This window comes from Centrocercus urophasianus, unplaced genomic scaffold, assembly GCF_019232065.1.
Source record: "Centrocercus urophasianus isolate 14NV4802_14NV808 unplaced genomic scaffold, USGS_Curo_1.0 seq_2, whole genome shotgun sequence".
Taxonomy (NCBI): Eukaryota; Metazoa; Chordata; class Aves; order Galliformes; family Phasianidae; genus Centrocercus; species Centrocercus urophasianus.
The window spans coordinates 7,617,096-7,631,113 of record NW_024884755.1 but is presented as its reverse complement, the minus strand read 5'-3'; the positions used below and the strand labels follow the sequence as shown (position 1 = coordinate 7,631,113).

General features: G+C 35.1%; 2 protein-coding genes across 21 annotated transcripts in view; one reads left to right on the top strand and one right to left on the bottom strand.

Moving 5' to 3' along the window:
- The window catches only part of CEP89 (centrosomal protein 89), a 20,353-nt gene extending 6,804 nt beyond the window's left edge, over positions 1-13,549 (top strand). Inside the window, exons 8-19 of the mRNA XM_042821699.1 lie at positions 160-378; positions 716-858; positions 1,217-1,267; positions 2,312-2,395; positions 3,274-3,377; positions 3,786-3,901; positions 5,052-5,232; positions 5,894-6,061; positions 6,713-6,854; positions 7,665-7,754; positions 10,306-10,475; positions 11,575-13,549. Of these exons, the coding sequence (XP_042677633.1) occupies positions 160-378; positions 716-858; positions 1,217-1,267; positions 2,312-2,395; positions 3,274-3,377; positions 3,786-3,901; positions 5,052-5,232; positions 5,894-6,061; positions 6,713-6,854; positions 7,665-7,754; positions 10,306-10,475; positions 11,575-11,806 (1,700 nt within the window). The 3' untranslated portion in view covers positions 11,807-13,549. The remainder of the gene's footprint in view (positions 1-159; positions 379-715; positions 859-1,216; positions 1,268-2,311; positions 2,396-3,273; positions 3,378-3,785; positions 3,902-5,051; positions 5,233-5,893; positions 6,062-6,712; positions 6,855-7,664; positions 7,755-10,305; positions 10,476-11,574) is intronic.
- FAAP24 (FA core complex associated protein 24) overlaps positions 1-14,018 on the bottom strand; it is a 36,871-nt gene that overhangs the window by 10,321 nt on the left and 12,532 nt on the right. For 3 of the 20 annotated variants that reach the window (XR_006169345.1, XR_006169346.1, XM_042821705.1), the window contains 5 exons: positions 10,845-13,733; positions 10,175-10,507; positions 8,969-9,125; positions 3,637-5,967; positions 3,237-3,330 (listed from right to left, as the gene is read on the bottom strand). The gene's annotated coding sequence lies outside the window, so the exon portion shown is untranslated. Of the gene's footprint in view, positions 1-1,778; positions 2,002-3,236; positions 3,331-3,636; positions 5,968-8,322; positions 8,459-8,968; positions 9,126-10,174; positions 10,508-10,844; positions 13,734-14,018 lie in introns of those variants that run through there. The other 17 variants (XM_042821721.1, XM_042821709.1, XM_042821711.1 and 14 more) reach the window with 17 other exon arrangements.

Here is a 14,018-nt window from a genome sequence, read left to right as displayed (position 1 = left end):
TATATATATATATATATATATATATATATATATATATATATATATATCTTATGTAGTACCACTCATGCCAATAATAGAAAAAGTGGATTATAATTTGCTAAAATTTGCTGTGCTGAAGTCTTAATATAATTCAGATATATTGAACTTTGGCATCTACAGATGTCTCTATTCGTGCAAGGCAAGCACGGGAAAATAAGACTAGAGAAAAGCTCAGAGAACTACAACAAGAAAACTGGTCTTTGAACAAGGCATATCAGGCTGTGGGTCAACAACTCGAGGGAATAAAACAGCAAATGGAAGAACAGCAATTAAAAGTGAAGAGATTAGAAGAAGAAAACAGAAAACTTAAAGAAGCTGCAAAGACGACACATGATGAAGGTGGGAGACATACTACTAGTGATCTTGCTTGATTCCTTTTAACCCATTATTGGGGCAGCAGGTTTTTGTGTTACTAATTTGAGCAAGTAGCTCTACAGAAGGATTTTTTGTACAGTATTTTTTTGTATTAATTTTGTCAAGGAATAACTAGAGGCTCGTGAGAATGTTATTCCATGTTCTTTGTGTTAGTAGTTTTTCACAGGTTTACTCCCTAACACTTTCGGGAGATGTTCTCTTGTAGTTCTGGCTTATTGAGATTTTTTTCCTTGAAATTAACAAATCAATGTTAACATTTCTTGAAGTTTGATTGAAATGGATAGCATATTTCTTTTAATAGGAGACACTACAGAATTACTTTCTCTGAGACAACAAGCACAAGAACTTGTAGATGAAAATGATGCTTTGAAGTTGACAGTCCATCGTTTGAATGTAGAGTTAAGTCGCTATCAAACTAAATTCAGGCCACTGACCCGAGAAGAGGTAAGAATGTTAGTTGTAACAGCAGTCTGTATGGAAATGTCCAATTGTGCTTTAATTCACCTTTGAGTTTTTGGGGGTAAATCCAGATAAAATAACTTCAGTCTGCACATGGAATAGGCTTCCTTTCAAAATTGAGAATAAGCTCTTACCTTTAAATCTAACTTTAAAAAGTTAGCTCACATTAGTAAGATGCTGAAATTTCAGTTCTGCTGTGTGTGCATTACATGTGCAACACACATCATTAGAAACATAAGCTTGTTTGGGGGTAATAGTTACGAGTCATATGCTTTTGCAGTGACTGATGTTGGTGCTTTAAAAAGCAAGAAATAATTTGTTTCTTTTTAAATATCTTTTTTAGCATCTAAAACTAAATAGTTTACCCACTAAAGGACCACCACCCCCATGGCTGGTAAGTAGTATATTTTTGCTTATCTGCTCATTCCTTTTCAAGTAAAGCAGTAGAATTTCTTTACTAGGATCACAATACTCAAACTCTCAGGATATTACTTAGTGATGCTGTTGAACTGTTGCATAATGGTAGAATTTGATGAACATTTGCTTCATGAAAACAGATGCAATGCAAAAAATTTGCAATGAATATGTGCATCTCTGGGTGAACTAATGATAAGCTACAAGTTGCATACAGTTACCAAATTTGCACTCATGAAAGCAATGCAAGAACAGCTACTGTGAGAAACGTAAATACCATCTTCACTGAGTACTGTCTGTCGTACGCTTTGCTTCAAGGTCTATTGCTTAATTATTAATCTGAATTGTTATTCTTCTCCAGAGATGATTTTAAGTAATACTAGAAATACCGTATTTTAGAGATGATAGAAATTATCACAGGTCCACTGGTAAAAAGTGGTAGGCAAATAATCCATGAAATGCTTTATTTCATTGATAAAGTTAAACCATACCTCCTTAGTCAGAATGACAAAGAACTGGTGTTGGGCAGTGCTCTGTGTGGCTGCCTGAGCAAGGAAGCTGCTCAAGGTGACCTCCAGAGGTCCCTCCCAGCTTCACCAATTCTTTCTGTGATATGCAGCATGTGAAGATGGATTTTCCAAGTTGAAATGACTAGGTTATAAGTAGCTGACTAATTCTTCTTTATGGACAGAATTTTTTTTTTAGTATGCATTCCTATGAGAAAAAAAAACTTGGTTTCTAGATTGAATTTCAGCGCACTAAGAACAAAGCACTTTCAGGTCCCTTTGAAAGAAATGGTATTTTGACTTTGTGCAAGTTTATTTAAATTACTTTTCTGTAATTTAAGGAGCTCTTGAACTATTTATTCCACCTTCAATTATACACACAATTAATGGTACCTGAAAGCCCTTAATAGTATTTAAAACTAGCAATGAAAAACTACTAGGATGAGAAATTAAATCTACTGATGAGATTATAGTTTCTATCTGATTTATGAGATTTTTTTAAACCTTTTTTTCTTAAGCTGGATATGAAGTATTTGTCTCCTCTTCTGTTGGCATATGAAGACAGAATAAAAGAAAAGGAAGATTTAAATTTTGCACATGAGGCAAGTCATCATTCAAAGAAAAAATACTTCTAAAATAAAGCAGAAAGATCTACTTATGTTTTTCAGGGATTTGTCCAAGCTGTTTTCTGCCTAAAATTAAAAGTGACCTTCTCTTCAGCAGACATAGTAATTTTTGCCTTAAAATGCTTGGTTTGTTCTTTTTTTGTCAGGTTGTTCAGATACAGAATGAGGCACAATATTGCAATGTATGGGAATTGCAGTTTCTCAGTAAACCATAAAAAGTCAGCCAGTAGAAGAATTTATTGCTGCCATTCATAATGGGGATGCCAGTGCCCTGAATTAGCTGGGCTTTGGATTTAGTGGAAGTAGTATTTTTATTTCAAGTTATTTAAGGATCAGGTACTGCCTGTTTTTGCTCTTTATAAATGTATTTTATCACCAAGCCTTTAAATTAAAAAAATTGTTTCTTGAGAATCTTTTTTCAAACAGTGATCAATAGGCAAAGAAAGATTACCAAGGCACTCATCTTTTCTCATTTAAACCATATATAACCAAATCCAAGGAACTACATGAGCTTCAGAGCAGAACTGTTATTCAGCATAATTTATTTTCTTCAAAAACTGAAGCCAGAAAATGAGCCATATTTCATACTGAAACGTATACTGTTATCTGGTAGATTCCAGAATTCATGTTCTTGAATCTATGTTTCAATTTTAATTTGCTTAATTCAAATTACAACAGACAAAAAAAAAATCTCAATTCAGATATGTACATGAGTTCAAGATGAGTGACTAGTCAGATAACATTGTTAACGTGGGAATTATGAAGGCACTCAGACATACATCTTCTGTTGATGTAAAAATCAAACCAAAATATTTACCTCTAAATATTTTAATTTGAAATCCTTTATCTTCCAGGAGGATATGAAGAATTTTAAAGTACAAGTCGAAGAGCTGGTGAAGGAAAATGAAGACCTGCATGAGCAATTAAATACGAATAACTTAATTACCACTACAGAATGGCAAGTTATTATGAGAAATACATGAAAAATAACTAATTGTTTTGCTTGATCCATGCAAATGCACAAGATTACAGATTTTAAGACTGGCAGTGGACTAGATCAGATGACATACAGAGGTCTCTTCCAGCCTAAACCACTCTGACTATAATTTACATATACCTATCTTTCCTTTCTTCTACAGTGAATTTTTTATTTAGTTTGTAAAAAAATTTCTTCAAATTACATTTTCAAAGATATTTTGTGTCTTTGGTGAGCTTACCTTACATCTTGAGATTGCTTTTGATGAAGGCTTTTCATTTATTTTTGAAGGGCATTCAAATACAGTTTTAAGTTTACACTGTTGGAAGTCGGTTGTTTTCTCCTTTGGACATAAACTTCAGACATTTTATAAACTGCTTGTTCTTGCAGGCACCAGCTACAAACTCAGGCCAGACTGGTCTTGGAAGAAAATAGGTTGTTGATGGAGCAACTTGAAATTCAACAAGCTAAAGCAAAAGATAGTCACAGACAACATGTTCAAGAAGGTATGAGCTTGAGTTTCTAGTCACAGCAACTGCAGTTTGTGATTTTTTTTTTTCCTCAGCTTGATAAGATGCTCGTAGAACACTACTACGAAGACAGACTCTGGCTGTCAGCTGACAGGAAAAAGGAATGCCGCTATCGCTTACTGATTACTATACAGGACAGTCTGTTTTGACTTCCTTCTTCTAGAAGAGTGACCAGAACTGAAAAAAAAAATAATGAAATCAGTAAAGTGTATTTCAAGAGCCCTTAAAACTTCACAGGCTTTCATGTTCAATTTAGAATCTGTGGGCTTTATCGGTTCATTTTTCTACTTCCTAAACCAATCTTTATTACTGATATAATAGTAGATTATGTCACAGGTAGCAGCATGTGATTTTACTTTCATAGTTTGATATGGCTTAGATTTATATGTACATGTCAAGTAGTAATCAGTTTGGTTACTAATTGTTTTGTAATCAGTTTGGTTACTTATTGTTTCATCAGAGGCTTGTATTTAGTTGAATAATTATGCTCTATATCAACCAATTCCTCTTGATAATTTTTGATAATAGAATTCTGAATTCTGTTATTTCGAGTATTGAGAAAAAAAAAGTATTGAGAAAAAAAGTCTGGCATGTTACATTTAAAATCCTAGTACTGAGAGCAACATTTCTTAGTAATGATTAATAAAAGCAAGACTGAAGGTACGAATTTTGTGAATCTTAATTCACAGGTTAGGATGTCCTGAAGAACATGTAATTCAGTTGTTAGTATAAAGTTTACGATGAAAATCATTTTATGAAATGAATCTATATAGCCAATTTTCAATTCTGAAATTCTCTGTTTATCTGACATGTAGTTCCAGAAATAGTTTCCTTTCTGCTTTCAAAGTTTGACTTTCCTCCTACTTATAGTTACCTACCTCGCTGTGGAAAAATTTGGCACATCTAGACAAATTAGGACAGAAACAAACCAAACTGTTAAAACATAAAAATCCACTGTTAGATAATGCTATGAAGAACAGTGAATGAATGTATTATTGGTTTGAGTTCTAAGTGATTGAATTAATTCTGCTGTACCCAGTTGTGCGATTGAATTAATTCTGCTGTACCCAGTTGTGCGATTGAATTAATTCTGCTGTACCCAGTTGTGCTTTTTTCCTTCCAAAAGCTTCAAAATTGACCAAACAGATAATAATTTTAGAAGAGAAGAAACAGAGTCAAGAAGAACAGATCAGAGACTACCAGAAGCAGTTGAAAGCTCTACATACTACTTGTGAAGAGCTCAAAGCCAAACTGGATAGCAGAATAGCAGCAGAGGAGCACTTTGCTTTGGTGAATGACTTAAAAAGGTGAGTTTGCATTTGGTGCAAAAGAAACAGTTCTACAGAACATTCACGTGAGCACATCCTCATATGCATGCATTGTTCTGTAGGTAGAAATGTGCTGGTAATTTTCTGTACTTTGGTAGTTATTTCTACGCATGAATAAGTGTCAGTATTTTCAAAATACTGTCTTGATTTTTATAGACGATTAAAATTATGAAAGTGAATCTCAACCCTGAAGGTATGAAAGTGATAAAACAAGATGTCTGTCACACGTATTTTGGGAAGTAATGCTTTTCTAAAGACATTCTGTAAATTTGTTTTCTTTCACCTGAGGATAGTAATTTCATTGTTTCTTGGTACGATCCCTTCCCTAGAAGTTCTGCCTAACAGTTTCTTTGAAAAAAATATGCAGGAAATGCATTTTGGACTATATGTTTTATAAGTTATAGAATTATTTCAAATGCAGCCAGGATGAATTTTCATTTTTATTCATTTTTGGTTGTGTTATGCTTCATTCACAAACTGGTACGTCATCAGATTGTAAAACCATTCTTTAGCACCACTGAACACCAAATATTACTAATGTACCTTTTTCATACCTTCAGCACGATACTCTTACCATAATTTGACTTTATACTGAAGTAGGTGTACACAAGAATCCTGTTCTACGTGGTTGTTTCTGCAGCCATTTACAGCAGGAGCAGGAGAAAAAGCGCTCTGAGGTGGAAGATCTCATGGGGAAGATTGCATCACTGCAAGCTCAAAACAAGAAACTACTTTTACAAAAAAATAACTTCCTGGCTGACAAGACAACCCTGGAAGCTGAGATGGAAATGACACAGAAAACAAACAGGTTTCTCTTTTTTTCATTTTGTATTATGTTCCCATTTTCTCACTACTTAAATTTCTCAAAATACCACAGCAGTAGTATCTGTAAAAATGTCGTCTCACATCCCAGTGTCTTTTTTCTGATTACAGAACAACTATACCTCTAAAAAAAAAACCCCAAACATCTTCACCACACTTATTTGGCTTGGTTGTTAAATAACTTTTTTAAACTTTTTACATTTGCACTTGCATTTGTCTTTACATGCAAATCAAGAATGAATCTTCAGTGATGGTAGTTAGCTGTAGTGATTAATCACATGTGCATATCCTGAAAAGCAGGATATTCCAGTAACTGTAGACTTTCACATATACCTGAGTGGTTCAGAGGGAGAACGGGCTTTTAAAAAGTAGCAATAATATTATTGGTTTTTTATGAGCTTGTTCTTGTGAATTGTTCTTGTGAATAATTGTTACAGTTACTATTCACAGGCATATTATAAAAACAAAGTTATGGGCAGTGATACTTTCAGCACTCAAAACATTTCAAAACAGCACATCTTTAGTAGCACATCTGATTGGTTTTGAGACTAGTGCAAGTTCACCTGCACTTAACATGCAAGTTCTCTTAATGCCATTAGTAATTCCCACTCTTTAGATTCTCCTGTTAATTTTATAGGCGATTAAAGAAGAAAATAGGTCTTTTGAAACAGCAGTTGGAGGAAGCAATTGAAAAAGAAGTTGCAGCCCATCACTATCTGACAAACCTTATCAGTTTGGTGGAAAAGATAGCGCAGGAACGCGATCATCTTATTTTTTTGGTAATTACCTTTCATTAATTTGACTTGATTGATGTTGCAGTTACCATCTTACTAGCACAATTCTTAATATTAATTTCAGTTACTGAAAATAGATAATTTCAGTTGATTGATTTAGCTACATAAATGGATACAGGAAATAGGATAGAAACAAAATTTTATAGAAGGGTGGCTAGAACTAGAACCCTAGCTTCTTGCGGTAGCGTAATTAAGCCTTAATTCACAGCAGCATTAGGGTCTGTAATAGTGCCTGTTATTTAATCTCATTTAACATACTGGCTTGAAATGCTGAAATGGCATATATTGAAGAATAGCATGAAACCATAAGTACTTTGTAAGCATTTCTGATTCGGATGGTAAGCTGTGGTTATTAGTGATACGTATGGACCTTCTACTTTGGATGCAAATACACATCAATGCTTCTTTTCAGTGAACAGTTATTTTGACAAACTTGTGGAGAGTTCTGGAACAACTTCTATTTAGTCTATTTGCTTGGCTTTGTCTATTAGCTGGCATTTTATTACAGATGCATTGTTTTATTTACAATATCTCAGGGATGGCCCACACTGAGTGAAAAAATACCTGCCTAACATTTAACCTAAATCTTCTTTAAGTTTAAAGCTATTCCTCCTTGTCCTGTTACTATTAGACTGTGTAAGAAGTTGGTCACCCTCTTGTTGTTAAGTTTCTTTTGTGTACTGATTCTTAGTTCTTAACACTCAAAACAGAACAGCTTTGTCTTCCTCAACTTATATATTTTGTTTGCCTTAAGTAATGATTATATTTCATTATATCTACACAATATGTTTGCAGGCCAAATGCTTGGAAAATGAGAACCATGGAGTTCTAAACAAAATAGTAGAAGGCAGTCTACGCTTAGGAAGGTTGGAAGAAAAAGTGAAGGTAAACAATTTCTAACCTGAACATTCTGTACAACTATTTTTATGATAAGTCAAGTCAGTAGCAACTCTGTGTCAGTGTTGTTATGAAAGATGCTGATTTTGAGTTTTTAAAAAATGAAATCACAGTCATCATTCATCACAACTAAGTTCTTACATTGTACTTGAATACTGCATGCGTCAGCTAGGTCACTGAATGAACACCATTAACAAGTCTGACTATGGAGCAGAACATTTATGCTATCTCCTTTTCCCTTTGTAATCAGAAAAGATGCAGCTCAAGTGTACAGGTTTTGCATTTTTTTTTCTAAATAATCATATGCAACATGAACTGTCCTGCAGTGACACCTGTTGGTTTTTTTTTCAAACAGTATGTAATTGATAAAAATGGTTTTATTCAACAGTTGTTGTAAATAAACTCCAAGTATTTATTCTATTCACAGTTACTGAGATGGTGGTCTAAAACTGTAGCTCCAGGAAGAGAAGTAACAGAAGATCTGTACTATAATATAAATGGCTCCCACATGACTCAATATGCAAAACATAACAGAATTAGACTGCCAAGAACGTACCTTCTCAGGACTTCTTTATAGGAGTGTAGGTTATGTCCCCTTCAGTATCAGCTGCTACATCCAACATCAGTGCTCATCTTCACTGCTTGCTATATACCTGTGATGCTGTGATCTCAGGCAGCCTACTCTTTAAACCCTAGAGAAAATATCACCACTTCCAGCTGTGTTATCCCCTCTTCCTGCAAATTGTTATCTCCATACACTACTGCCTGCTTTATTTGAGAGAAAATTAATGAGACAGTTCTGGATAATTCAGGAGCTTGCTCTGAAGGTTCTGTTGAGTGCCTGCAGTTTCACACATCAGCATTCCCAGCATCACATCAACTTGGTCTGGCTCCCTCAAAATGAGCAGGGGTCCAACTTGGGCCTCTTTAGCCATCCTGCTGAAGTTCTGCTGAGGCAGCTTATACATTTCAAATCAATTTAGCTATAAGCAATTCTAGAACAGTGTATCCTTCACACCTAGCATTGTATTTTAATCGTTACACCAAAAAGTAGTGCATTCTTGTCTTTTGCACATATGGCACAAATGCAATTGGCAAATAATAAACAGGCAAGTAAAGCTGACAAATGCAGCCCATGTGTTACCTATCAGACACAGCTTTGAAGCATGTCAAGCAAAATAAATCTGAAAGAAAAGATTTACCTTTAACCTCACATTCTATTTAACGTGCAGTCATATCATCCTGTATTTTGTAGATTTCTCTTCGGGAATCTCAAGTTAAATATTCTTCTCCACATAAGGTATACTTAAGACTTTTTTGCTCTGATTCAGATGAAGATGAAAACTTAGTGGCTAAAGCCTATGATAAAAGTTCATATTAAGACGACATAAATAGGAATATTTTCAAGGCTTCACAAAATATTTTGCAGTTTTACTGAAGGAGGTGTTTCTACCCCAAAAATCTGGTCTTAGAGAATGTCAAACTTTCTACATTCTGTAGATATACTACCACTTTAAAGCACTGTGTTGCAACCACAAGAAAAAAAAGCTGATATTGGAAAACATTTCTTTTTATCATGTGAAAAGTGCCATGGAAATATGTAACAATACGTGCATGCCGTATTTTTCAGTTCCTCACATAAGTATGCAACCAATTGGAAAAGTTATTTCAAAAAGCAAAATCACTTCACAGAAAAAGTATTTGTCTTTATTTTGAGCTTAGACCCATATATTTGGTTATTACTGCTATTGTGCATAAAATGATTCGTGCCCTCAACAAACCGAACAAACTATTATGCGAAACAGCAATATTATTTTAAATCACTAAGGCACTCTGTCCTACCTCCTGGTGTTACAATTAGAGAACAAAACACACACTTTTTCATAGAACGCACTGATAAACGTAATTGCTGCACAAGTGGTAAGAACCACCTAGCTTTCAGTGGCCTGATCTAGTGGCGGGGGGGGAGGGGGTGTAACTAAATGATCTTTAAGGTTCCTTCCAACCCAAACCATTCTACAATTTTGAGTTCTGTGAAGTATAGATCTGCACAAACATGTTTTTTTGCATCTGATTTTTTTCACTCAGAATCACAGAATCACAAGGTCGGAAAGGACCTACAAGATCACCTAGTCTAACTGCCCTCCCCCTACCACTGCTACCACAAGCCACTAGACCATAGCTTGTAGCTCCTCATCCAAATGTCTCTTGAACACTGCCACGGACAGCAACTCCACCACCTCCCTGGGCAGCCATTCCAGTGCCTAACCACTCTCGGAGAGAAAAAGCTTTTCCATACTGTCTGGTATTCAGAGAACACACTGGTTTTATATGCATAACAAAGTGCAAACGTAATGCCATAACAAATAGGTTAAAAAAAAAACAACAAAAAATGTAATGCAACATACCTGATGGATTTAAAGAAAAGCATCACTGATGAAAAGATTAAACTGCAAATGAATCTCTCACAACTTCCTTTTGGTGGTAGTAAATTGCACTTATTTCTCCTATCATAACACTTTTCCTATTAACTCTACAGCTCTATAAAAAGAGAGCAGCTGGGAAGCTTGGAGATATCAGTCTCAAATTGACTGAGCAGGAGAAAGATTTTGCTGGGAAGACTGCTCAGTACCAGCAAGAAATGAAGCACCTCCAGCGTCTGCTGCAAGACAAACAGGAAACCCTTGATGAAGTGCTGCAGCAAAAGAAGTAAGTCAGAGGCAGAAACAATCCAAATAGATCTGAAATAGATATGAAAAATAGCAATCTGAGTCTTGTTTCTGATGAGTTAGGGGTCTGCAGATCATCAAGATGTGTTAATTATTTAACAGCATCTTCTACTAAAGGCTGAACATTTACCCATCCCCCCTCCACAACAGCTTTCACGCTGGCATAAAAATCAATCTAATGAGTACACACGTCAGGTTTCTTTTTGAATGTACCTCACTGTTTTGTTAACAAGTGACAGATTTGCCATGTGCAGAATGAAAAGAAAAATAACTATCAACAGCAGACAAGCTTCACTATAAAATACTTCACTTTTTTCTTAAAACAAAAAATGCAGAAACAAAAACCTACCGTTGTGCAACTGCAGTTGTGTTGTAACTGTTGCTTCTTAGATGCTTACCTGAAAAAACAACTGTCAAAAGCTGTGTATTACCCCCCGCTGAAGTCTTACTTATGACTGTAGTACACTGTGTGCAAAGTCAGGAGCATCCACAATATGTTTCTTTGACAATGACATGCTTTGACAGCTTATTCCAAAGTGAAATCAGCAAGCACTTTCATATTCGGCATCTGTTGGATTTGTTCAGAAGTTAATCTTCTAAGAAAAGTTCAGACACACCACTCCCTCTCTAAATGTATCTGTTTCCATACACCACCAGCACACAAACCCAGAAGTTGACACCATTTCTCTTTGGCCTCCACAAAGAGAAGTATTAGCTGAGCACAGAGCCTGAACTGACCTGTTGCTTGATCAGGCTTGTTTAGCTGGTAGACAAGATACAGAAATCATATCTGGCAGAAAAGGGGGTGCATGCGTTACAGAAACATACCCGCTGAGGAAACAGGACTGCAGTCACAACAGCCTGATTCAAAGGCGTGTTGTTCTATGTGTTGAATTAACCTCAGTCCTCTCTGATGTTAGTTACTAGGATTTTAAAAGCAAAATAAGACTTAATTTCAAATCAGAACATTTCAAACATCTAAATTTATGCACTGTATAATTTGCTTATGTGCATACCATTATTGCATACGGCTGAAAAGTGGTTTTAAGATTAAGATTTATATTCATTTTTCTTCCTAGAAAAGTAGAAGGTGAACTTGAAGTCATTTGGGAATCCACATCCAAAGAAAACAGGAGAATGAGAGAACTCTTACATAAATCTTTGGGAAATAACAATATGTGGAATACTGTTACAGGTAATAAGTCATACTTGGATGAAATCTCTCAGAAGGATCTTCTTTATGGACATGATTTTAGCTATTGCGATGTGAAACAATCTCCTACTAAAAATGAAAATCAACAACAATCCTAGCAATAAGAATAAAGATAGCTTATGGATTTTTATCATCAATGATAGGACTGTTACAGAAAGAATTCTGTGCCTGAATTTGACAACACTGAACAATAGAACAGTTACCATCTTCAAAACTAATTTATTTTTCAGAGTCATTAATATGACAACAGCATATTCTCTAGCTATAGTAATTATGAATATAAATCTATACTTTTATTTTTTGAAGAAAAAGCTGTTCCTTACTCAGGCAAAATGTGGTGCAATTCCAAATTAAAACAAAACAACTCTCCAGTTAAAGGGAAAAAAACAAAGCCGCTGATAGGCTTGGAGTTGTAACACAGGCAAAGCACGTTCCTGGCTTTAGATTAACTGAACAGCAAAAAAGAAAGCCTCTGTGTGGTAAATAATGTCCCCTATCATGCATCTTTATTAAAAGGCCTTTTGAAGGCAATTCCTTCAATATCACTAAATAAACTATAGATGAAATAAAACCAAAACTGAAGAAAAAAAAACAAACAATTTTGATGCCTGTTCTCTGATCTTAACATCCTGATTTGCAAGGATGTTCTTATATTGGATTGCCTGCCAAAGATCTTGTTCTTTCAAGGACAGAAATATTTAACTGCAGAGCAGGTAAGGACACAAACAGGTTTATGGTGTGTGAACGCACAGCTGTCCACAAAGCAGAACTGCAGGAATCTAGCCATCAGCACATTTCCTCCCAGCTGTACCAAGGTTGATGAAATGCTGACAGAAGATGCAGTCCTCCTCCTGACTGAGCGGTCTGAATCCCACTTCGGATTCAGCTGCTTCGCAGGAAGTCACATTGACTTCTTCCACAGCATTTTCTGTAGCAGTGCCAGTCCTTAAATTAGAATGATGTGTATTCATCTTCATTTTCCTAAGAATTGCTTTTTCACAGTTCTGCACATCAATACAGAAGTATTTCAGTATTAAGTCTCATTATGTATGAATTCCTAAATTGAAGTAATATATATTTTTGGGATCAGCTTTTTGTTTGTTGCTTCCTATCCGTAATAAAAACCCAAATAGAACCAGAAAATTGTAACTGCACTGAAATCTGTAACTGTAGAGGCTGTATAAAGCTAGAAATGTTTAATCATTACATTGACTTTGATAAAGGTAACAAAAAACATACAAAAAAGTTAAATACTAAGAATACATACTGTTACTCTAAGGGACCAGAAAATTTCCTGCTTTCTTGAGACATTTTCTTTCATAGTAAAGTAAAACCGCGAGGAATCTGTACTGAGAATTTACCACTATTTAAAAAAAAAAAAAAGTTTTAGAAGTTAGAAGATTTTTAATTTGTAAAACACGCTCCCCGTGCACACACAACACCAAGGTCAACTGCTTGTAAACATCACCCAAGGTGGATGAACTCTGAATGCGGACAACAAATACTGTTAAGAAACTTGAAGTACTTTTACAACTTCTAATTACAAATCAAATGAAATGTAGTTACATGGTATTTGAAAATTGGTGTAATAAAAGTGAAAGGTTATTTAGTGATAAAAGTTCGTGCACATTGGATTTTCAAAGCTTTCCAAATACAGTCCCTCTTATCACTGTTTAATCCATTTATCATGCAATACAGTAGTGTCACTAGGGCGTTATCTGCTATCAGCTGAGGTAGCACCTAGGCAGGTTTATAACCAGCTGATCCGGCAAAAGTTTTGGTAATACTTAAGAATGGTGATTGAAGTTGCCCAAAATAAACTTCATTCTTTTAGTTACCAAGACTATGTACAGTTTTTCTTAATATACTTGCATATATGCACATACTTGTATGTTCAATAAAACTGCTTTTTTTCCCTACCTCTGGAAAATACAGATCCTTCAGTCTGTCTTCAGGTTAATGTATCTATAAACACAGTTGCTAAGTTACATTTTATTGCAACTTGGATTAGGTACATGAACCCATCTAGAACAAGAAAAAAATGCAACATAAAAAGCACAGACATTGAATAATAAGTAGGACAGACTGAACTTTACTATTCCAGTACAAGGTCTTTTTATTTCACATGCTTTCTGTATGTGGAACATACTTTTTTTCATACACTGTCACAGAATACAGGCATTTAGCCAGTAGAAGCCTTGATTCAACCCTGGTCACTAAAAGAAGTAACAGAATACTTTGGTTCCATTTGAAATCAGAAAGATGGGTTAGGTAAGATTTAGGTTACCATGTGGAGAATTGAAAGCTTTT